Consider the following 24,838-nt stretch of genomic DNA (forward strand, 5'->3'; position numbering starts at 1 on the left):
ATGTCTTTTTCTGGAGTAGGAATTTTGGCATTTAGGCTTTCAATGGCTTCTGTATCCTAAGGGTCACCTGATTTTCAACGAATGTAATTTTATCACAAAGGAATGATTTCAGGACCAACAATGTTCTATAGGAAAGGAAAGGGACTACTTTAACGTTGGGAACAATTCAAAATGAAATGTTTGGGTCAATCTGTGAACTCAAGATCTCCGAACTAGAACAGTCTGATCAGTCTTGGGGTATGAATTGATAAGTAGGGAACTTAAACTAAAATGCTGGGATGACGCTTTGACTGCTGATAACTCCTGGAGAGTAAGCAGCTTCAGTACTGTACCAGAGTCCAGTGTGTGTCTTGTACAAAGTGACTGTCCAGACAAGCCCATGGCAAGTGAGATTGAACTGGCTGGTGATAGCTTCATTCATATATCTTTGGGGACAATGCACCAAATACCTTATATCTTGCAATATTTAAATTTTACTGTGAATGTTTTGAATTCCAGCTCTTAAATTGTACCCCTTCTTCGTTTGACGTTTAGTTCTTTGTGATCTTGACGTTTTCAGGGATTGGGGAAGATGCTGAGCCTGAAAAGGACACTCAATTGAGCAAACCAGGATAGTTGCATAAACTTTCACAAGTAAATTAGTTTTGTGGACATTGTTACAAACTTGAAATAATTTGTGCCTCCTAAGAAGCCAGAACACATGAGTTGTGTTGCCTTCCAAAAAGCAAGCGGGTCAACACTGAAGTGGGCATTGTTCAGAACTGGTCAGAAGAACTGAACTTTGATCAGGAATCATTTTGCTTTGAAACAGATTCCTAGGTTCAGTTTAAAATGGAAGTTTTCTGTAACTTACTCTGCACTTCAGTAACCTAAAATAACTGATTTGTGATACTGGGTAGTGAAAATTCTAATATCTAACCTTAGGTTTTTCTAATCAGATACTGTGTGTGTAGGAGTTCAGTTGTGCCTGACCTGACTGAAGTGGGCAGCTGCTTGTTCCAGGGATCAAAGTTGGCATCTCTTGCATTGGCAGGTGAATTCTTTACCACTAGCACCATTCAGGGAGCCCTATCAGACTGGACGGCATTTGTGCTACTGTTCTCAAACCATGATAGTTTGGACAGCTGTCCTCATGTTACTGTTTTCAAGTGCTGCCATTTCTAAGATGACCAAGTTTTCAAGTCTCCTTTGTTTTTACAAAATCATTTCATTTTGCTTTTATTTGTTCAGTCTACTCATTTACTGATTTATCCCTTAGTGTAAGTCTTGAGTTCTTGTATGATCCATAACGTTTTCACATTTAAGCAAGTTGGTGGGGTGGTTTTTTTTTTTTTTTTGGTGTGAACTTAACAATTTCCTAGATAAGGGAGCCAATCCCTACAGGCTGGCTTTACTGCCAGGGAGTTCCAGTTCCCCATATGCAGGTAGTTACATGGGGGGAGGCTCTTTGTCCTCAGACATTAATGTGCAGATTCTGAAAGCTCCTGGATAATTGGTGGGGGGGTGCATCCTAGAGTAGAACCTGGTCTATTTCATGTCACGTGTTAATTTTGGAGGGGTCGGGGAGGCCTATATTGTCAGTTCAGCATACTGACTTCAGTTTGGCTAGAGTCTGATCAATTTGTAATTTAATACTACTGCTGTCCTATTTGCTGGGTATTTTGGAGGAGAACTATAAGGTAAATTTGCTTAGCATCTATAAAAGGCAAAAGTGAGCACTTCATGAAGTCAAATATAAAGTTTATTTCCACAGAAAAAGCTATATAAGTTAAGGATTCATAAAAATTAAAAGGCTCTTGAAAAGTCACCAAACTTCAGTGCTAAGTGAAAAAACCTTAAGGTTAAATTGCATTTTAAGTCAAAAAACATACTTTGAAATAATTGCATCCAGTGTTTGCTTTTTAAAATACCATCTTAAGAAATGGCTACCAAAGTAATGCTGTTTTCATGTCCCATTGTACATACTGTTAGGACTTGAAGTTGTGGCTTCTGCCCCAGGTATGATACTGATACCTAAACTTGTCCACATAAGCTTGAAGTTGTAGTACTTAAAAGCTAACATGAGCTAAACTTGGAAGCAGATTTGTGAGCCTTTATCAGTTTCTGACTGTTTTTATGTGTATTGGTGTAATCCATCTTCAATTTTTTCTCTCATTTTTTCGTTTTCCTTTTTGGTTTTCCTTTTCCTGGCCTGGGATCATTAATTCCTTGGGTACAATCACAACACTTCCATCGTGGGTGCACTGAAGAGCATACTGGTTTGGACTGACTGGTCTACCTTGATCATCTCGTAACCTACTAAAAACATCACGATAGAGGTGGTGCAGTTTCTGTTTCATTATGTTTATAGCTTTGTGACACTGGGATTGCTCTCTTTTAAGGGTTTCCTTTTTTGCTTGCAAGCTACATACATCATCTTCCAGATTCAAAATTACATCCAGTTTACGCTTTCGGCAGTTCTGAGCAGCAACTTTATTTTTCCCTCTTCGTCTAATGTCACGGATGAGCGACACTTGTAAATCGGTTAGATAATGCCTGCTTAACATGCTGTTGAAAGAATCTACAGGCATGCGGATAATTTCATCCACAGAAAAAGGGATATGCAAAGCTTTAGCACGTCGTTCATCACGGCTTAAGTTTCTGTCTGTGTCATTCAGGTATCTACTTATTTTCTGTGACTTTCCAGGCATTGAGAAAGATTCTGAAGTGGATTCTAGTGCACTTGGCTGCAAGTGGTAAGTGTGGTTATGTGATACGTGTTGAAATGCAAGGTCTCCATGAAAATGACAATCACTTCTGTCATTCATGTAACAAAGCTTACTGGGCTCTGGATAGTATCCTCCTACAGCTCCTTCTAGGTCATGGTGGGAAAGGTCACTGCTAGAACCTGTAGCACCTTCACATATAGAGTGAGAAGAATTAGACTTGATAACAGAGGTGCTATTGTTACTTGAGTCTAAGGAAAGCCCAGAATCATAACCTGGTTCTTCAAGCAGCCCAGAAACTTCCATGGGATCAAAACCTTCTGTGGCCAAAGACATTAAGTTTGTCTCTTCAAGTATGTTTATATCAAGATCATACAGATGGTCTAGGCTTAGATTCCTCATCTGATTGTCAACAAATGGAAGAAATCCTGTCAAATTAGTTCCAGGAAGGGTCTGTTCAGTATTGGTAATAGAACTTAACTGTAGAATTTGTTCTTGTGGCTGTGAAGTCCTTGCTACTGGATCCCTTCTAAATGTACTGTCAGAACATAGTAACATAGCCTCGTGGAGACTTACATCATGACTTACAGCTTCGCTAAAATTTACATTATAATGTGTGGGGGAATTCACGCCATCATTGATACTTCTGGGGAGAGGAGCAATATCTCCCAGTGAGACTCCCTGAAAAAGGAGAGGAAAAATGCTGTAAAATACATAAAACTATTTCAACACCAGTACTTCTAGTTCTCTTTGTTAACGCCTCTGTACAAATAAGGATATGCTGTTGGCTATGAATAATTTCCCTTAAATGCAAGCAACCAACTACACAATGTGAGCTCAAATGAGACTATGGTATAGTGGGGGAAAGACTGTCTTTGAACATCATATTAGATTTTTAAATAGACTGTCAATATAAAAGCTGGTCTTACATCTAATATTATCTTCCTGTTATTTTTATTACTTATCCTAGCTGTTTATAAGCTAAGCTAAATCCACCCTGTGGACTGTCATGGAAGTACAGTGCTACCAGAAAGACTAAGGTGTGCCTTAATTTGTCAAGTATGTACTGTCTATTGACTCAACATGGATTTTATGAATCTGATTATACCTTTGTTATATTTGGAAGGGGGGAACAATGTACAGAGGAGCCTGGTTACAACCCATGGGGTTGTAATGCGCTAGGAACCATTAAGTATTAAAGCTGTATATCCCAGGTAAAAATGTTAGCGTACAAAGAGGTCAGTGCAGATATTTTCCTGCAAGGATAAAAGCCAAGTTTCTAATTACCTCCAGTAGATTTTCAGGCTGCGATGAAAGCAATTGAAATAAGTCTTCCAGAGAGAAAAATGCATCTGTTCCATTTTGATATCTCTAGAAAAAGTCATTTAAAAGGTTAAAGTGGTTGCCTGGGACTTTTAGACTTAATCTAGAAAGGATAACCAAGTCATATCTAAGCTGAATTTTTTATCTTTATTTTAGAATTTTTATATTGTTCCTTTTTTAGTACTCAGTATTTTAATATCCTGCTTTCAACATTTAACTCAACTTTTCCTCCATTCCTGCCCTAATAATTTTCCATCAATTTTTTTGGCTTGTTAGTTCCACATTATTTTGTCCCTCCCCAGCCAACCTTCCAGAGTGATTGAGAGGATATTGTAATTTTCAGTCAAACATGTATTTAGAGTTACCAAGATTTATCAATCTCTTTATTCGCTATTGCTTCATCTCCTGCCTTCCTAAAGGGTTTAAGTTTCTTGTTGAAATGATTTCATAGTTTTCTAGAGTGGCTGAATGAAATCTTTAGTCTTTGTAACTTGCAACTATTTTGCCTTCATGCTTAGATCAGGCTTAATATTTTCCCTCAGCACGGTCTTGTGGCATTTAGTTATAAAATGACAAACCTATAGTAAACTAATCTTCCCCCTCCCCCTTCAGTTCAATTGTTCAGTCGTGTCCGACTCTGCGACCCCATGGACTGCAGCACACCAGGCCTCCCAGCCCATCGCCAACTTCTGGAGTTTACTCAAAATCATGTCCATTGAGCTGGGGAGGCCATCCAGCCATCTCATCCTCTGTCATCCTCTTCTCCTGCCTTCAATCTTTCCCAGCATCAGAGTCTTTTCCAGTGAGTCAGTTTTTCGCATCAGGTAGCCAAAGTATTGGAGCTTCAGCTTAAACATCAGTCCTTCCAATGAATATTCGTGATTGATTTCCTTTAGGATGGACTGATTGGATCTCCTTGCAGTCCAAGGGACTCGGGAGTCTTCTCCAACACCACAGTTCAAAAGCATCAATTCTTTGGCGCTCAGCCTTCCTCATAGTCCAACTCACATCCATACATGACATGGAGAAATCATAGCTTTGACTAGACAGACACCTTGTTGGCAAAGTAATGTCTCTGCTTTTTAATATGCTGTCTAGGTTGGTCATAACTTTTTTCCGAGGAGCAGGCATCTTTTAATTTCATGGCTGCAGTTACCATCTGTAGTGATTTTGGAGCCCCCCAAAATAAAGTCAGCCACTGTTTCCCCATCTACTTGCCATGAAGTGATGGGACCAGATGCCATGATCTTAGTTTTCTGAATGCTGAGCTTTAAACCAGCTTTTTCACTCTCCTCTTTCACTTTCATCAAGAGGCTCTTTAGTTCTTTTTCACTTTCTGCCATAAGGGTGGTGTCATCTGTGTATCTGAGGTTATTGCTATTTCTCCCGGCAATCTTGATTCCAGCTTGTGCTGCTTCCAGCCCAGCATTTCTCATGATGTACTCTGCATGTAAATTAAATAAGCAGGGTGACAATATACAGCCTTGGCGTATACTCCTTTCCCTATTTGGAACCAGTCTGCTGTTCCATGTCCCGTTCTAACTTGCTTCCTGACCTGCATACAGATTTCTCAAGAGGCAGGTCAGGCGGTCTGGTATTCCCATTGCTTTCAGAATTTTGCACAGTTTCTTGTGATCCACACAGTTAAAGGCTTTGATGCAATCAATAAAGCAGAAGTAGATGTTTTTCTGGAATTCTCTTGCTTTTTTGATGATCTAAGGAATGTAGGCAATTTGATCTCTGGTTCTGCTTTTTCTAAAAGCAGCTTGAACATCTGGAAGTTCACGGTTCACGTATTGCTGAAGCCTGGCTTGGAGATTTTTGAGCATGATTTTGCTAGTGTGTGAGATGAGTGCAATTGTGCGGTAGTTTGAGCATTCTTTGGCATTGCCTTTCTTTGGGATTGGCATGACAACTGACCTTTTCCAGTTCTGTGGCCACTGCTGAGTTTTCCACATTTGCTGGCATATTGAGGGCAGCACTTTCACAGCATCATCTTTTAGGGTTTGAAATAGCTCAGCTGGAATTACATCACCTCCACTAACTTTGTTCATAGTGATGCTTCCTAAGGTCTGCTTGACTATATTCCAGGATGTCTGGCCTTAGATGAGTGATAACACCATCGTGGTTATCTAGGTCATGACGGTCTTTTTGTATGGTTCTCCTGTGTATTATTGCCATCTTAATATCTTCTGCTTCTGTTAGGTCCATACCATTTCTGTCCTTTATCGAGCCCATCTTTGCATGAAATGTTCCCTTGGTATCTGATTTTCTTGAAGAGATCTCTAGTCTTTGCCATTCTATTGTTTCCCTCTATTTCTTTGCATTGATCAGAAGGCTTTTTAATCTCTCCTTGCTATTCTTTGGAACTCTGCATTCAAATGGGTATATCCTTCCTTTTATCCTTTGCCTTTCTCGTCTCTCCTTTTCTCAGCTATTTGTAAGGCCTCCTCAGACAACCATTTTGCCTTTTTGCTTTTCTTGGGGATGGTCTTGATCACTGCCTCCTACACAATGTCATGAACCTCCATCCATAGTTCTTCAGGCACTCTTATCAGATCTAATCCCTTGAATCTATTTGTCAACTTCCACTGTATAATTGGATTTGATTTAGGTCATACCTGAATGGTCTAGTGGTTTTCCTTTCTTCAAAAGTCTGAAGTTGGCAATAAGGAGCCTTGATCTGAGCCACAGTCAGCTCCCGGTCTTGTTTTTGCTTACTGTATAGAGCTTCTCCATCTTTGACTGCAAAGAATATAATCAGTTTGATTTCGGTGTTGACCATCTGGTGATGTCCACGTGTAGAGTCTTCTCTTGTGTTGTTGGAAGAGAGTGTTTGCTATGACCAGTGCATTTTCTTGGCAAAACTCTATTAATCTTTGCCCTGCTTCATTCTGTATTCCAAGGCCAAATTTGCCTATTACTCCAGGTGTTTCCTGACTTCCTACTTCTGCATTCCAGTCCCCGGTAATGCAAAGGACATCTTTTTTTGGTGTTAGTTCTAGAAGGTCTTGTAGGTCTTCATAGAACCATTCAACTTCAGCTTCTTCAGCATTACTGGTTGGAGCATAGACTTGGATCACTGTGATATTGAATGGTTTGCGTTGGAAATGAACAGATCATTCTGTCATTTTGGAGCTTGCATCCATGTACTGCATTTCAGACTCTTGTTGACTATGATGGCTACCTCATTTCTTCTAAGGTATTCTTGCCCACAGTAGTAGATATAATGGTCATCTGAGTTAAATTCACTCATTTCCCCCCTTGGGTAGTTTTATTTCCTTAGTTTTTGTTGCCCTGTCATTTCACTGTGATAGGTCTGGGACTTAATTTTTTTTATTTACTCTGCTTGGGATTCTGTGTATCCCTTTAATCTGAGTCATAAGTTCATTTTAATTTTGGAAATATTTTGGCATAAACTTTGAATACTGCTGCTTCATACTTCCCAGTCTGTCCTAGGACTTATATTAGAAGTAATTTAGATTTTCTTATTCTATCATTGTCTTTTCTTTTTAATGCAAAAGTTCATATTTGAGAGCTGTTTTCTGTAGGAATGCCACATAAAAAATGTTTACCAACTCAGTTTTATATTTTTCTCTTCAAGGACCAGTTTTTCTGTCACTCTCAACACCTTTTCTTGACTCAGGATTCCCGACTGTGATGGTAGTCTGAATCCACAACACTTGGTGGTCTGATTTCTAAAAGTTGGATGGACCGCTTCCTTGCTCTGCCTCCTAGCTCATGGCTAGAAGTGTCCTAGCTGTCATTTCCTAAACTAGAAGAGCCTTTAAACATTGAGCTTTAAAGCAGGGAACTCAGGTACCCACAGGCATGGACTTATGATCTACTCAACCCCAGCCTCTGTCATGGCATCTGATATCTTCAGCTTTTGTGCCTGATTTGAAGATAGTATCCATTATGCCTCATCTAGCAATTCTGTATCTGGTGTGTCTTTACATGTTAGTAAATTCACATTCATGACTTGTGCTGTGTATAACTCCCATCCATAACTTTTTACTCAAGGGTTTTCTTTTTTGAAGATTCAGATCAGCTGGACTGATTTTGTGGTGGTGGTGTTCAGTCACTCAGTCGTGTCCGACCCTTTGCAACCGCCTCCCAGCCCATCACCAACTCCCAGAGATTACTCAAACTCCTATCCATTGAATCTATGATGTCATCCAACCAATTCATCCTCTGTTGTCTCCCCCTCTCGCCTTTACTCTTTCCCAGCATCAGAATCTTTTTTTCAAATGAGTCAGTTCTTCACATCAGGTGGCCAAAGTATTGGAGCTTCAGCATCAGTCCTTCCAATGAATATTCAGGATTGATTTCCTTTAGGATGGACTGGTTGGATCTCCTTGCAGTCCAAGGGACTCTCAAGACTCTTCTCCAATACCACAGTTCAAAAGCATCAATTTTTCATCACTCAGCCTTTATGGTCCAACTCGCACATCCATACATGACTACTGGAAAAAACCATAGCTCTGACTAGACCTTTGCTGGCAAAGTAATGTCTCTGCTTTAATACGTTGTCTAGGTTTGTTGTAGCTTTTCTTCCAAGGAGCAAGTGTCTTTTAATTTCATGATTTTGTGTATGTGGTACAAATACTTGGGTTTGCCATGTTTTCAAGGTTTCTGTGTCTCTTTCTTTGGATGTTGTAAGACATACTTAAGATAAGCAGGTGGATAGTGTTTCTTGTTCTTTAATTGGAAATTATGCATCCTTAGTGGGCAGCAAACTTCACCAATTGGTGAAGATTTTAAATGATATTTTAAATGATACTAAGAAAGATACTAAGAAATTTTAGAAACTTGATTCATCCGTCCTGGCCAACCATTGACCAAAATTTGCCTGATGGTCACAAGCGTGTGAGAATGGGTAACATCAGCACAAATCTATATTCATTCCCAAAAAAACAACCCTTAATTATGGGTAAATAACCTTGTTTGCAGAAAAGAAAGCCTTAATATTTAGAACATGGAAATATGGGTATGAAGATCATTCTGTTAAAGGGAATTATGGACTGATCCTTCAGGCTATTCAAAGATATATCTGTCTCATTAGATCTTTTTTACCTGTTTGTTCCTCTTCAGTGCCCATCAATGGAGGCTTGAGGAGCTAACCCCTTACAACCAGCATTCTGGTCCCTTAAACACCCATTATCTCACTCTTTATTACCACATTACCACCTCTTACGTCCACTCTCACTGAGCTGTATTTTTCCCCAGGTTCCTTTCTGCTCTGAGGGTGGTTTTGGGTTCAGGTAGTTGCTAGTCTATGGGGGTCTCCCTATTTCTTGGTATTGCCCTTAAGCCTGCCCTTAACTTCCATTACAAAGAAAATCCCCTCACTTCTCTTCAGAATCCCATGAGCCTGTACCTTTTACTTGAGGGCCTAAACTGTGGACTACATGACTGCGGTCCTACATCTTCACATAAAAGTCCTCCTTCCTAATCAGTTCTGTTTTTGGCCAAGAATTCACTGCATTTTGAACAGAGATCACTAGGAATGTTAAAAATATGGACACATTTTCTACCTTTACATATACACAATGGAGTATTACTCAGCCATTAAAAAGAATACACTTGAATCAGTTCTAATGAGGTGGATGAAACTGGAGCCTATTAAACAGAGTGAAGTAAGCCAGAAAGAAAAACACCAATACAGTATACTAACGCATATATTTGGAATTTAGAAAGATGGTAACAATAACCCTGTATACGAGACAGCAAAAGAGACACTGATGTATAGAACAGTCTTTTGGACTCTGAGGGAGAGGGTGGGATGATTTGGGAGAATGGCATTGAAACATGTATAATATCATATATAAAATGAGTCGCCAGTCCAGGTTTGATGCACGATACTGGATGCTTGGGGCTGGTGCACTGGGACGACCCAGAGGGATAGTATGGGGAGGGAGGAGGGAGGGGTGTTCAGGATGGGGAACACGTGTATACCTGTGGTGGACGCATGTTGATGTATGACAAAACCAATACAATATTGTAAAGTTTAAAAAGTAAAAAAAAAAACTGAAACAATACATAAATTCAACTTGTCTTTAGTGAGAAAAATGTGTCTTCAGACCAGTTAACCTGTATATATTTGTGTATTTAGTTTTCATTAATAGCAGTCTAGGCTTGCACTGCAGCTAGAAGGAAGTCACTGTTAATGAGTAAATTATGTCAGTCATCCTAAATATTCTCAAATGCCAGTGATTCCCTGTGGTCACAGTAACTCCTTTCTGCTTTATCATTAGAAGTTCCTATAAGAAGTGTAATTTAAACACTGACACAAAACAGAAACATGGACCTACAAAAAAGGAGCTGAGTCTGATAATTAAGAACCAAGGCACAAATGCCACACTCTTAACTGATTGTGTTTCTAGACAGTTTTGTCCAAACTGATGTCTGTCTGCAGTGAAATATTTTAAATTCTCCAAGGAAGCTATCTACTTATCTATCACTTCATTGTTATTTAATGAGTGCCTGTTACCTAGCAGTGAGTGAGTTACTATAGGCAGTTCAAAAAAGGAGAAAATAAGGTCCTACTTTTCTGGGAAGCCTTGTGAAGGGGTATAATTGCAAAGACATACCCAGGAAAAAAATGAATCAACAGCATAAATCTATACACAAGGAAGTGGCAGTAAGACCGGTTTAAGGACATCTTTCACCTCAGAAAAGATGGTCTGTGAGGCACTCAGTAAAGTGGCCTGAAATGTCTCCTCCAAAACAGACATGGTTATTTCAGTACTCACTGGCACTGATGTGGCAGTTCTCTGGCATTTGTGTGTGCGTGCGCGCGTGTTCACATAAGGAGGTGGTAAAGCCACATAGCAAGGTACACGAATTACAAAGGAACACAAGGCCTGAGGAAAATACCAGTGGGTAAAAGCAGAGGCAGCTGGGCATACCTCTGCAGGTTACAGTGAAATGCCAGGCTGCAGTGGGGTCTCATTTAACTAGCTCATAAAAGGGTTGAATAGCCTGAGGTAAAGTGAAAATGGGAAGGGGTTCCTTGGGGTGAACTCCACATCTTTTAAAGACTAGCAAAAAAAGGACTCAAAGAGACCACTTAGAAACATGGTGTGTTTAGGGAACAGAACAGAGGAGCATCCAGAGCTTGCCTGAAAAATAATCCAAGAGGCATATTTCTAGATGCAAGCATGGGTTGCAGCTAGAGAAATGATTGACAAAGGAGGTGAGGTGCAGGTTTCCAGGACCAGCAGGTGCTTGAGAGGCCACTTGGAGGTGGAGGTGCATGTGTCCTTGAGAAGGACAGTGAGAGACTCCCAGCTGTAGGGGACTCCTGGAGAACCTGCAAAGAACCTGCAAAATGAAAGTGCCTAACCAACAGAAGTGGTTTTAAATACATTCTGCAGTCCAGGGAAACCAGTTTCAGACTGGCAACAGTAAAGGAACACCTTTTCTGAGCTCTTACCACCCATCACACCCTCAGCTTCAGAGAAGATGGCTGAACAAACAAGGGAGGATGCACTGGGGAAAGCCAAGAAGCTGGCCACACACCCTTTTCCTCCCCGCCAGGCTTTGAGGTTGCAGCAGGGAGAGGAGTGGGAAAACTACAGACTTGTTGAGAATTTACACTGGTTCTGTCTACCAACTGCTGCACTGGGATGAGCAGAGAGGTTTTGGGTCTGATTATTTAGCATAGGGCTGTCCTAGATTTCACCCAGCATGCAGGGAAGAACTAGTTCCCTAAAACAGGTTAGAACAGGCTGGAGGGGCGGGGGAGTGGCGAGTGAGCAGAGGGAGCAGAACTGCTTTCAGGCTTCATTCTGTCAATCATGTTATGTTCAGGGTGATGTTAGAAAGTCAAGGCTACAGTGATGATGGGCTGCCTGAGAAGGGCCAAGGCATAGTACTCTACCCTCCATGGGTGTTCAAGGCACAGCCCCAAATTCCACCTGGGGCAGTGCAGGGCTGGGAGCCCCATCAGGGCAAGACCTGCAAGGGTGCCACCTGCCAGGGGAAGTACTAAGTGGTTAAATGTCTGTGGAATGCTCACCTATCTGGACCACTGCTGAGCAGAACCCAGATTAGGTCCCATGTTAAAGAAGGAAGGAGTTCAGCATGGCTCCTGGAGTTCACCTTTCTCCACTCTCTCCACTACTCATGAGTGTGGTTATTAGTTGCAAGGAGTCAGTGAGGCTATCTGACTCCACCTAGGCCAAAGATGCAAAGTGGGCTCATGGATGCCCAGTGAGCATGGTGCACCAGGAGACTGAGCGAGGGTGTGAGCCCAAGTTCCAACCGGATTGAGAGTGATGTCCCTGTAGGGTCCTCTCCTTTCCCAGACCTAGCCAACCTGTCTACTACTTCTGAAAGTGGCTGGTTTTGATTGAGGATTCCTGGGTTCAGGATGCCAGCCATCTCTGGCTGAGATGCCAGAGATGCTGGCATCCTGAACCCAGGAATCCTCAATCAAAACCACAACGAAACCTGCTAGCAGGTTTCTGGACGGGTGTGTGGGTTTAACCAGATATAATGGTCTATGGCTAATTCCTTTGTAAACAAAATAACTACATCCACAATTTTAAAAAATATGTATTTTCATATATCAAATTTACTTCTAGTAAGGCACACATATATAAAATCCATTCTCAACACAAATTGTCAAAAGACATAAAATCTACCGTAAAGCCAAAATAGTATGGTTGGAATATTCTGACATGCTTACCTCACTTCTAGATTCAGTGGTTTTTTCTGCCTCCCAGGCAGGCTTATCTGCTACTTTATTTTCATCTTCATTCTTCTGCTGTAGTGATTTTTCCTTCTGGGTTGATGATCTTTGCTCATTTTCTTCATGCTGGGGACTGTGACTCACACCTCTTAATACCTCATTCTCCTATAAGAAGGACAGACCCCAAAATGTGCTAAGTACAAATCCACATTTCATCAAATAAGTAAAATCTTTAAAACTGTTTTGTACTTACTGCTCAGTGATCAGGAAAACCCACGAGTCGAAAGCTAAGACTGACATTTCATTATTTTGGTATCAAAGAAACATTTTAATTCTGAAACAAAGGTCACTTTTGTGTCCTGTCCTTTTCAAAAACTCACTGTGAGACAGGCTGTTCTGATCTGGATAATGTAAATTATTTGCATTTATAAACCCCCTGACTTCAGGGAGGGTAAAGAGAGTTGACTTCATTTTATACATTTCTGTACTGTTTGAATGTTTTACCACAAACATGTATTTTTTTACAATCAGAAAAAATGTAAATAAATTTTTATTTTGAAAAAAATTTAATGATAAAAGCTTAAACTAACATCTCCATTGATATTTTCAACTATGCTTATTTATACAGATGAGTCCTTCACCTTTAACTTAGGAGACAGATAATTAAAAGGAGACAGATAATTAAAAGGCTAGAGAATTCTTCTGAACATTCAAACAGTTGCCATTTAGCATATAATATATATTCTGATACTTCCAATTATATTAAAAATTCTCTGTATACTGTTTCCCCACTAAGCTCAATCGTGTCCAACTCTGAGTCGTGTTCGACTCCATGGACTGTCGCCTGAGGGACTGTCGCCTATCAGGCTCCGGCAAGAATACTGGAGTGGGTTGCCATTTCCTTCTCCAGGGGATCTTCCCGACCCAGGGATCGAACCTGGGTCCCCCACATTGCAAGCAGACGCTTTACCATCTGAGCCACAGGGAAGCTCTACATAACATCAAGGCCTCTTAAATTCTTTCCAAGGATCTGTTTTTAATTTCTCTCTTCCAGCAACAAAACATACTGGACTAACTCAAGGACAGCATTACTGCCCCCTACTCTAAACCATAGGAATGTTAATCTTTAAAAAGAAAATAAAAGTCAAAGAAATGTAAATACACAGATGCTAAAACAAGGAGAGAAATTAAAGCAAGACCAAAAGGAAAAGGAGGCTAATGTGCTGATGGCCCACTGGTTTTACTTGCTTCTCTGTTCTCTGTACCAAATTCTTGACACTGTAGATGTTGGTCTTTTTACCTCAATGATCTCTTGTTCACATCCTCCATCACAAGTAGCTCGTGTGCTCGAAGACATTGCTTCTGCTACCCTATCCTCTTTTCTGTGTCAACAATACTTCCTTGTCTATTGGATAATTCCCATCAGCCTTCCAATACACAGTAACTAACACCTATATCCGTGGAATCATTGAAAAAGAGAGTTCCAGAAAAAAAAATCTACTTCTGCTTTATTGACTGTGCCAAAGCCTTTCACTGCGTGGATCACAACAAACTGTGGAAAATTCTGAAAGAGATGGGAATACCAGACCACCTGACCTGCCTCTTGAGAAATCTGTATGCAGGTCAGGAAGCAACAGTTAGAATGGGACATGGAACAGCAGACTGGTTCCAAATAGGGAAAGGAGTACATCAAGGCTATATATTGTTACCTTGCTTATTTAACTTATATGCAGAGTACATCATGAGAAATGCTGGGCTGGAAGAAGCACAAGCTGGAATAAAGATTGCCAGGAGAAATATCAATAACCTCAGATACACAGATGACACCACCCTTATGGCAGAAAGTGAAAAAGAACTAAAGAGCCTCTTGATGAAAGTGAAAGAGGAGAGTGAAAAAGCTGGTTTAAAACTCAGCATTCAGAAAACTAAGATCATGGCATCTGGTCCCATCACTTCATGGCAAATAGATGGGTAAACAGTGGAAACTGGCTGGCTTTACTTTTGGGGGCTCCAAAATCACGGCAGATGGTGACTATAGCCATGAAATTAAGGCTCTTGCTCCTTGGAAGAAAAGTTATGACCAACCTAGACAGCATATTAAAAAGCAGAAACATTACTTTGCCAACAAAGGTCCATCCAGTCAAAGTTATGGTTTTTCCAGTAGTCATGTATGGATGTGAGAGTTGGACTATGAGGAAGGCTGAGCACCAAAGAATTGATGCTTTTGAACTGTGGTGTTGGAGAACACTTGAGAGTCCCTTGGACTCCAAGGAGATCCAACCAGTCCATCCTAAAGGAAATCAGTCCTGAATATTCATCGGAGGGACTGATGCTGAAGCTGAAACTCCAATACTTTGGTCACCTGATGTGAAGAACTGACTCATTTGAAAAGACCCTGATGCTGGGAAAGACTGAAGGCAGGAGGAGAAGGGGACAACAGAGGATGAGATGGTTGGATGGCATCACTGACTCAATGGACATGAGTTTGAGTAAACGCTGGGAGTTGGCGATGGGCTGGGAGGCCTGGCATGCTGCAGTCCATGGGCTTGCAAAGAGTTGGACACGACTGAGCGACTGAATTGAACATGTTATTTTATTTGTTTATTGTCTAATCTGTCCCACTAGAATGCAAGTTTCCTGAAGGCAGGGACTCTGCTTGATTCCTGCTGTATACCCTCTGCCTACACCACAGCCTGGCACACAGCAGACCCTTAATAATAGTTGCTGAACAGATGAACTCCTAGATACAACACCCTAAGAGTTTGTATGCAATTTCTGATGAGTGAGATTCCATAGTCTTGCTCTTTTCTGCAACTGAAACTCTGATTCCCATCTAAATTCAGGGAAGAAGGGAAAAGATAAGACTCGTCATCACTCTTTTAACCTCAATCTTTTGCCAAGAGAAGGTTTCTTTTGTTAAGCCTTCAGTTCAGTTCAGTTGCTCAGTCGTGTCCAACTCTTTGCGACCCCATGAATCGCAGCACGCCAGGCCTCCCTGTCCATCACCAATTCCCGGAGTTCACCCAAACCCATGTCCATTGAGTCAGTGATGCCATCCAGCCATCTCATCCTCTGTCGTCCCCTTCTCCTCCTGCCCCCAATCTCTCCCAGCATCAGAGTCTTTTCTAATGAGTCAACTCTTCACATGAGGTGGCCAAAGTACTGGAGTTTCAGCTTTAGCATCAGTCCTTCCAAAGAACACCCAGGACTGATCTCCTTTAGAATGGGCTGGTTGGATCTCCTTGCAGTCCAAGGGACTCTCAAGAGTCTTCTCCAATACCACAGTTCAAAAGCATCAATTCTTCAGTGCTCAGCTTTCTTCACAGTCCAACTCTCACATCCATACATGACTACTGGAAAAACCATAGCATTGGCTAGACGGACCTTTGTTGGCAAAGTAATGTCTCTGCTTTTTAATATACTATCTAGGTTGGTCATAACTTTAAGAGAATCTAATTCAAAATTCTAAATTCCTGAGGCAGTTAACTTTGTTTACAAATAAATTTGCTGCTGGTGGGCATAGAAGCTTCTAACCTCTAAATCACAAGATCTATTTTAGAACCATGAAGCAAGGTCTCCTTAGTCTGTAATATCAGAATTAATACAACACATGTAGAGAGACACATAAACTTGCAAACATGAGAATGTTATCTATAACAATATATAAATAAACAATAACAGAGGAAACCAGTGGCTAACACCTAACTAGATCAAGCCCATAAGGAAACTTTCAGAGTGTTTAAGAGTTTGGTAACAAAAGTCTGTAAGATGGCCTGCCTTAAAACTCGGGAGAAGAATGGAAGATAGAGAAATTCTGTATGACCACAAATCACATGGCAAGAAGCAGAGAATAGGTTAAAAATCCTATTATATCATATAATAATGGATCATAACTCAATAAATGTGTTAAATAAAAGGACCAACGAGTTCATTTCAGTATAAACAAGTAAATGAGGAAAAAGGGAAATATCTCCCTTACAGTAGAATGCAACTAATAAATATAGAAGAATGATGGAGTTAGAAAATCATGAATGAATGCTGAAACCAGGGAATAAAAACTTGATGAAAAATAAAAATATTTAAGTAGCCTCAAAGTATCACCCCAGATTACTTTTTAATTACAAAGAGAAAAATAATAACCCTTCAGGAGAAACCTGGCAAACACCATCTAAACCAAGTGGTCAAATGTTATCCAGCAGCCTGGATGGAGTCACGGGGGGTTTGGGGGAAGAATGTACATGTATGGCTGAGTCCCTTTGCTGTTCATCTGAAACTATCACAACGTTGTTAATTGGCTGCACCCCAACACAAAATAAGTTCAAAAGAAAAATAAACCAGTGATCAAATCTATCATCACAATATGGCAATAAAGCAAGATGCCTCCTCACACAATATGAAGGATACAATACCATTTCTGTGGTGTTCATAATCTCAGTGTAATGAGGAAACATCAGACAAATCAAAATTGGGAGCCACTTTACAAAATAAAGATATTCTTCCAAAATCTAAAGGTCAGGAACTGAAAGAACTTTTCCATATTAAAGGTGATTTAAGAGATTTGACAAGTAAACGCAACATGTGCTCCTGGGTTAGATGCAGACCCAGGAGAAAAGGTAGTTACATAGGATATTACTGGGGCAATAGATAAAATTTGAGTATGGACAATAGATTATAGTCTTAGATTCATGTTAAATTTTCCTGATTCTGTTTAACTGGTTATAGATCATACTAGGAAGTACTACACGTAATGGCTACAATTCATTCTTAGGTGTTTCAGAATGAAAGAACTGTATGTGTATATAGATGTAATTATAAACAGGTAACTCAAATGGGGCCAAATGTAAAAAACAGGCAAATCTGAGTAAAGGATATATACTATTCTCACAACTTTTTTTAAAGTTTGAAATTATATCTAACTAAAGTTATCCCCTAAAATTCCTACATGGCAAACTCATTTTGTCCAAGGCAATCACAGAAGGTAGTCTCAGAAAAACTATTCTTCCATTATAATTCCTGTTAATCTCTATTTTTTCCCCCAAAGTATATACAGTCATGTCAATTGCTTTACTAATTATTTTTCACCTCTTCCTTCTCACGATTTAAATTTATTTCATTTTCTTGTCTAATTGCTTTGCTCATGCTTTCAGAATACTGCTCAATAATAATGATGACATCTGATGTAAAAGAAAACACTGTGTCGTCCCTCCATTCTCAATGGTCTGCTACTTCACTTCTGGCAACAGATGTGTGGGCTGTTCATACACCTAGCAGTTCTGTGACACCACCTGCGTGTTCTATAACTTAATTCAGTTCTGACACTATCTACCTAGAGGCAGCATCAGATCCCACAGGTTAAAGGCTCAGTCTCAAAACTGCTCTCTCCCCCTCCAGAGGTCAGTTCCAAGTCCAGGTGGTTACCTGTGCTTCCCGCCAAGTGCCTATAAATTAAAGGTCCCCATAACCCTCCTCCTTCTCTGGTGTGATTAGTTTGCTAGAGTGGCTCACAGATCTCAGGAAAACATTTTACTCACTAGATTACTATTTTATTACAAAAGGACACAACTCAGAAACAAACAGATGCCTAAAAGCAAGGACTGTGGAAAGGTCACAAGCTGCCATGCTCTGCACCACTCTCCCAGCACCTCCATGTGGTCACCAACCTGGAAGATCTCCAAAGTCCTCCTTCTGGCTTTTTATGGAGGTATCACTACACAAGCATGGTTGATCGATCATTGGCTGTTAGTGACTAAACTCAATCTACAGCACCCTCCCTTCCCCAGAGGTGTGGGTGGGTGGGTGGAAGGGTTTAAAGTTCTAATCCTCTCATCATGTGGTTGGTTCCCCTGGCAACCAGCTCCCATCTTTAGAGGGCTCTCCCAAAGCTACCTCATCAACAGAATGAAGGGACTTCCCTGGTGGTCCAGTGGCTAATACTCCACAATCCCAATGCAAGGGGCTCAGGTTCAATCTATGGTCAGGGAACTAGATTCCACATGCTGCAATTAAGACCTGACACAGCCAAATAAATATTAAAAAACAAAAAACAACCCTGTAAGTCAGGTGTGGTTAGAAGGGGCATGTTATAAATAGGAAAAACTTCCTTTCACCTTCAGGGCTTTGGAACTATTTCAGGAACTGAGGACTGAGAGACCAAATATTATAACAAAAGATGCTCCCATCGCTCTCATGCTTAGGAAATTCCAAGGTCTTTGGGAACTCTGCCACATAGGGGTGGGGGTGGGGGCAGATGAGGACTAAACACTTATTACATCACATTATCACACCTGCCATTCTTATTTTTTACTCATAATGTTCCATCAATAAGGATATCATGCAGCTTTCCTTATTCATTCACTCATTCAATCAATACATATTAAATCCCAAATAGAATACTGGATGCTGGGGATACAACAGTGAAAAAAAGTCTAGACTGCCTCTTCAGAGCTTAGATTTGAAAGGAGAGGAAGCCCAAAATACAAGTGAACTAAGAAAATTACTGCAAGTTATGGCAAGTGAAAGAGAAGAAGGGGGGACCCACCTTTAGAAAGACTGGTTAGGGAAGACCTCTCAAGGGAGTGATATTTTAGCAAAGATCTAAAAACAGAAAGAGCTGTGTACAGAGAAGAGCAACCAATACATTTCTGTCACCACAATGGATTTGATTAGTTTCTTAATGATGGATATTTGTCTTCAATCATTTCTTAAAAAAGAATTAAAATGTCCTTATGCATACTTCTTTGCACACATGTGTTAAGTAAAATAAATTCCTAGAATGTATGCTCAGTTCAGTTCAGTCACTCAGTCGTGTCTGACTCTTTGCAACCCCATGAATCGCAGCACGCCAGGCCTCCCTGTCCATCACCAACTCCCGGAGTTCACCCAGACTCACGTCCATCGAGTCACTGATGCCATCCAGCCATCTCATCCTCTGTCGTCCCCTTCTCCTCCTGCCCCCAATCCCTCCCAGCAGAGTCTTTTCCAATGAGTCAACTCTTCGCATGAGGTGGCCAAAGTACTGGAGTTTCAGCTTTAGCATCAGTCCTTCCAAAGAACACCCAGGACTGATCTCCTTCAGAATGGACTGGTTGGATCTCCTTGCAGTCCAAGGGACTCTCAAGAGTCTTCTCCAACACCACAGTTCAAAAGCATCAATTCTTCGGTGCTCAGCTTTCTTCACAGTCCAACTCTCACATCCATACATGACCGCTGGAAAAACCATAGCCTTGACTAGACAGACCTTTGTTGGCAAAGTAATGTCTCTGCTTTTTAATATGCTATGTAGGTTGGTCGTAACTTTCCTTCCAAGGAGTAAGCGTCTTTTAATTTCATGGCTGCAATCACCATCTGCAGTGATTTTGGAGCCCAAAAAAATAAAGTCTGACACTGTTTCCACTGTTTCCCCATCTATTTCCCTAGGTCAACACATACATGCATTTTTTTATTTGATGGATTCTACCCAATGGCCTCTGAAAATGTTTGTGGTAATTAACTTACACTCCTACCAGTAAACGTGCCAATGTGATAGATGAAAACTGGCATCTCGCTGTAGTTTTAATTTCTATTTCTCTTATTATGAGTGAAGTTGAACATCTTTCACAAGTTTAAAAGCATGTGTATTTCCTTTTCTGTGACCTCTGTGTGGTCTCTGTCCATTTTTCTTCTGGGGTCTCTTCTACTGGGGTCTACTACAGTAGTAGCATTTTTACTCACCTGTCTCCCATTCAGTCTCCGATCAATGTATGTATGAAACAAGTGGCGACTATGAAGACAGTAAGGGAAGAGTCCTAGACAGGAGTAGGGGAGAGACTCGAGACACGAGAGAAAGCCTGAGTTCTCCTAAGGACGGAAGCATGCGCAGCAGAAGGGCCAAGACAGGAAAAGTTACAGTTAGAGTAGGAATCTGAGCTACAGTTATTTCTTCTTCCTCTGCAACTACAGAGAAAACCCAAGCGTGGAAGTGGGGAGACCAGTTAGGAGGTTACTACAATAATTAGTTGACAGTAGGTAACAGTCTTCTCAGATGGCCTAGTGGTAAAGAATCTGCTGGCCAGTGCAGGAGACATAAGAGACTGGGGTTCGATCCGTGGGTTGGGAAGATTCCCTGGAGGAAGGCATGGCAACCCACTCCGGTATTCTTGCCTGGACAATCCCATGGTCAGAGGAGCCTGGAGGGCTATAGTCCATGGGGTTGCACAGAGTCGGACATGACTGAAGTGACTTTAGTGCGCGCGCACACACACACACGCACACAGAAATAAGAGTCTGGAAAAAGGTGGTGGTGACAGAGAAGCGGAAGAATCCATGATACACTGTGTAAAATGAGACAGGGCTTGTTGATGGACTGGAAATGGGAGATCAAGGAAAGGGAAGAAAATTTAGAATGACTCCTAGATTTCCGGCTTGAATAAAGATGGTGGATAGTTACAAACAGAACCATTAAAAAGGGAAACTGAGAGATCTTCCATTTTGGAAATGTCAAATTTGAGACGTAAAAAGTCAAGCAGAAATATCTATTACATTACTGAGATGAGAATCTGGAATTTAGAGCAAAGGTCTGAACTGAAAGTAAAAACTGGGAACACATCAACATAAACACACACACAGGAACTAACGAGATTCCAACAAGTGAGCACAAAGCAAGAAGGGGCTCAGGACAGGGTCCTGCGGAACTGAAACATTCAGAAGTCAAGCAGAAAAGCTGGTGAGAAAAGACTGAAGACAAGAAATGAGTTGCAGGGGAAGACAGAATAGCAGTGTCTCAGAATCCAAAACTGTTTCAATAAGAATGGAGTGGTTGATTGTGTTGAATGCTGCTTGGAGGTTGCACACAGTAAGGACAGAAAAGTATCCAATGGATTTGGCAATAAGAAAGCGGTTGGTGGGTGGCCTTCAAAAAACTTAGGGTAGGAGCCCAGTGATATGGTGTTGAAGAGTAAATGGGAGATAACAAATTGGGAACAGTATACAGACCATTCTTTCAAGAATTTTGGCTATGAAGTGACTGGGGAAGTGGGTCAGAGCAATATTTTAAAGATGAGATGCTGGAATATGTTTGTAAGGCAATGACTGAGGAGAAAGGATAACATTCAGAAAGCTGTAGATAAAGACTCCAAAGGACAAATGGCAGGACTGAGTTTGAAAGAAAGAAAAATAAAGCCTTCATTTCAGGATAAGGAGTAGAAAGTGGATACAAGACTGTATCTGAGGATTTGGTAGTATGAAGCTCTATCCTTATTTTTGAAGGGCATTTTTAAAAGTAGAAATGGATATTGAATATTTAGGTGTTTCAAAAATATCCACAAATTATATATAACACTCTTTTCTTCTTCTTCAAGAAGATAAACCCCCTTACTGAGTTGGGGCCAAACTTAACGAGTTGTTTTTAACAAAAGGAGTATTATTATGTGGGCGTAATGGTTCAGCCCCATGGCTTCCTCTTTGCTCTCCCTCGGATCACTTGTCCTGGTGAAAGCGAGCGCTCGCATTGCAGGGACATTCAAGCTTTCTACAGAGAGGCCTTGGCCTTTCCAACTCTACTTGGAGTCGAGTCGCGGCCTCCTAACCACACAGCTGTCGGTGGTCTGCCTTGGAACTGGATCTCTCAGCTCCAGTTCAGCCTTCGGATAAATGCACTCCAATCACCATCTTCACTACAACCTCTTGAAACCAGGAAGGAGAACCACCCAGCTAAGCCACTCCAGAATTTCTGACTCACATAATAAACGGGATAATAAATGTGGTATTAAGTCATTAAGTTTTGGAACAATCTCCTCTGCAGCAACAGATAACTAATACATCCATTTTTAAGAATGCTTTATGCACCTATATTTCTGTATGACTTGCGAACATTTTATTTAATGTTTTGCAGGAATATGCATAAAAGTAATTCCTGGATTCTTTCTTTTTTTTTTTTGGTATCATTGTCATGCTAGTTTTGAAGAAAAAAGAATTGGGAAGCTTTATGGAACATCAGAACTCCTCACTGGAAAGTTTGAAAGAATTCTCCTTGACCTGGGAGCAAAGAGCCTCCAGCTGGGCCTTTACAGAATGCCTCACCTACCTAGGGCCCCCTCACCTAAGGTCACACCGTTCCTGGGGCACCTACATCCCAGGACTGAGCAGAGAGAGCACAAAGACCTGGCCACCTCACCCATCGTGGGACACCTGTGAAGGGCCACTTAAGCCCCAGAGCTCCTGGCACTGCCCTGCTCCAGTTTGACTCCTGCTTCTGTCCAAATTTGCTTTCTTGTATTCCCTTCCACAGCTGTAAATTCGAAATGTACTCCCTTAGAAACATCCTGCCCACTCAACTTGGGCTCAGAGAGAGTCCTCTTCCCAGCGACCAATTTGTGACAGTTAAGCAATTCTATCTTGGGATGGGGTGGGGTGGAGGCGGGGTGGAGACACCAGGAACACAAGACGAGGAGGAGAGGAAGGTCCAATATTATTTCTATTTAGAAAGTGAAAAAGGGCTATTGCACTTGTATACTCTGCACAGTCTACAAGGTTCCATAAAAGCCTCCTGGCTAGGAAGGTTCATGTCCAAAAACAGCTGAGTAAAAGAGGCCACTCCTAATCCTACCAGCTGTGACCTTGGGCCACTCTGACTCTCAGTCTCCTTGTCTGTGACATGAAGGGTAATAGTTCTAATTCATATTTTAAGGAAGTGGTTGAGGAAAAGCACTTTATACATTTTAAGATCCTATGCAAACATTAATCAGTACTTTCTACTGCTTTTTGATTCTGACGAGTTGTAATTAATGACTAACTGCTGACAACTCAATCAGAACCCCAAGAGAAAGCGACCCCAGCCCCTAGTAGCCAGTAATTACTATCTCTTTGCTTTCTTCTTTTCCTGTTTTCCTCAACTCAATGACAAGGAGCTGAAAGAGACAGTACAAGTGTTTTACAAGCACTGTTGTATATACTGGTGATTTATGGTCCATGCTCTTAAAGAATGGGTAAGCAAAACCCATCATTAAGTTACTTTTTATTTGTGTGTAGGTAGGTGATTTTTACTCTCAGGCTGGGACTCAATTTAAAAAAAAAAAAGAAGAAAGTTTCCATGCTCACCACAGGAAGCCATCGTAAACTTGTGAGCTGGGGTGCTCAACACCACCCAGGGACTTGCACTGAACTGGCAGCTGGTGAAAAGGCAGGCCCTCCCAACACAGCCCTGACTGCTGGGAGCCTAGCCACCCCATCCTCCGCATGGATCCAGACCTTCTCAGTTTGGGCCCCTTAGTTAAAACTGGGTTCTTCTGTCTCAAAAATCCCATGGCCTGTAGGGTTTCTCCTATGACATGCCTTCTATTCTATGTAAAATTACAATTATATGAGTCTTTTCTTTCCTACTGGGCTGTAAATAACTTTTTTTAATTTTTATTTTATACTCGAGTTTAGTTGATTAACAATGTTGTCTTAGTTTCAGGTGGCAGCAAGACATATACATGTATCTCCCTGGGTCAGGAAGATTCCCTGGAGAAGGGCATGACAACCCACTCCAGTATTTTTGCCTCGAGGATCCGATGGACAGAAAGCCTGGAGGGCTACACAGTCTGGAGGGTTGCAGAGGGTCAGACATGACTGAGCAACTAACACTTTCCCTTTTTCTATACATGTATCTATTCATTCTCAGATTCTTTTCCCATTTATGTTATTACAGAATATTGAGCAACTAAACAATGTCCTTGTGCTATCTGTTTCAACTACAGCAGTGTGAACGTATCAATCCCCATTCCTAACCACCCCTCTCCCACATCCTTCCCTGCTGGTACCGAGGGCTGTATCCTTCTGACACCTGTCCTCCAGCTGTTAACTCATCTTTGCCACCACAGATGAGTTAGGGAGCAGAGCTGAGCCTCAAAGGAAGGTTTCAGAGACAACGAAGGATAGTGGAGAGGAGAGAAAGAAGCAAAGCTGGACTCTTCTCTTTGCTGAGTCTTAGAAGTTCTGGTATCTGGCAGCATGATTTCTGACTCGGTACTTACTATCCTGTGCTGAGACCGGAAGAGGACGATGGAGAGTTTGACACTGAAAACACTCTTTGTGAACAGTTCCGGCTGGCTTCACTGGCTAGGCCTTTCATTTAGTGATCTGGGGGAGGAGAGAC

General features: G+C 41.2%; 1 protein-coding gene across 3 annotated transcripts in view; it reads right to left on the reverse strand.

The window, feature by feature from the left end:
- Positions 1–1,723: 1,723 nt before the first annotated feature.
- The window catches only part of NFE2L3 (NFE2 like bZIP transcription factor 3), a 33,359-nt gene continuing 10,244 nt past the window's right edge, over positions 1,724–24,838 (reverse strand). For 2 of the 3 annotated variants that reach the window (XM_025291272.3, XM_006066047.4), the window contains exons 2-4: positions 12,724–12,891; positions 3,993–4,076; positions 1,724–3,386 (exon numbers count right to left, since the gene is read on the reverse strand). In XM_025291272.3, the coding sequence (XP_025147057.1) occupies positions 2,139–3,386; positions 3,993–4,076; positions 12,724–12,891 (1,500 nt within the window). In that variant the 3' untranslated portion in view covers positions 1,724–2,138. The remainder of the gene's footprint in view (positions 3,387–3,992; positions 4,077–12,723; positions 12,892–24,838) is intronic. The other variant, XM_006066048.4, reaches the window with a different exon arrangement.

The sequence above is a fragment of the Bubalus bubalis genome, chromosome 8, assembly GCF_019923935.1.
Source record: "Bubalus bubalis isolate 160015118507 breed Murrah chromosome 8, NDDB_SH_1, whole genome shotgun sequence".
NCBI lineage: Eukaryota > Metazoa > Chordata > Mammalia > Artiodactyla > Bovidae > Bubalus > Bubalus bubalis.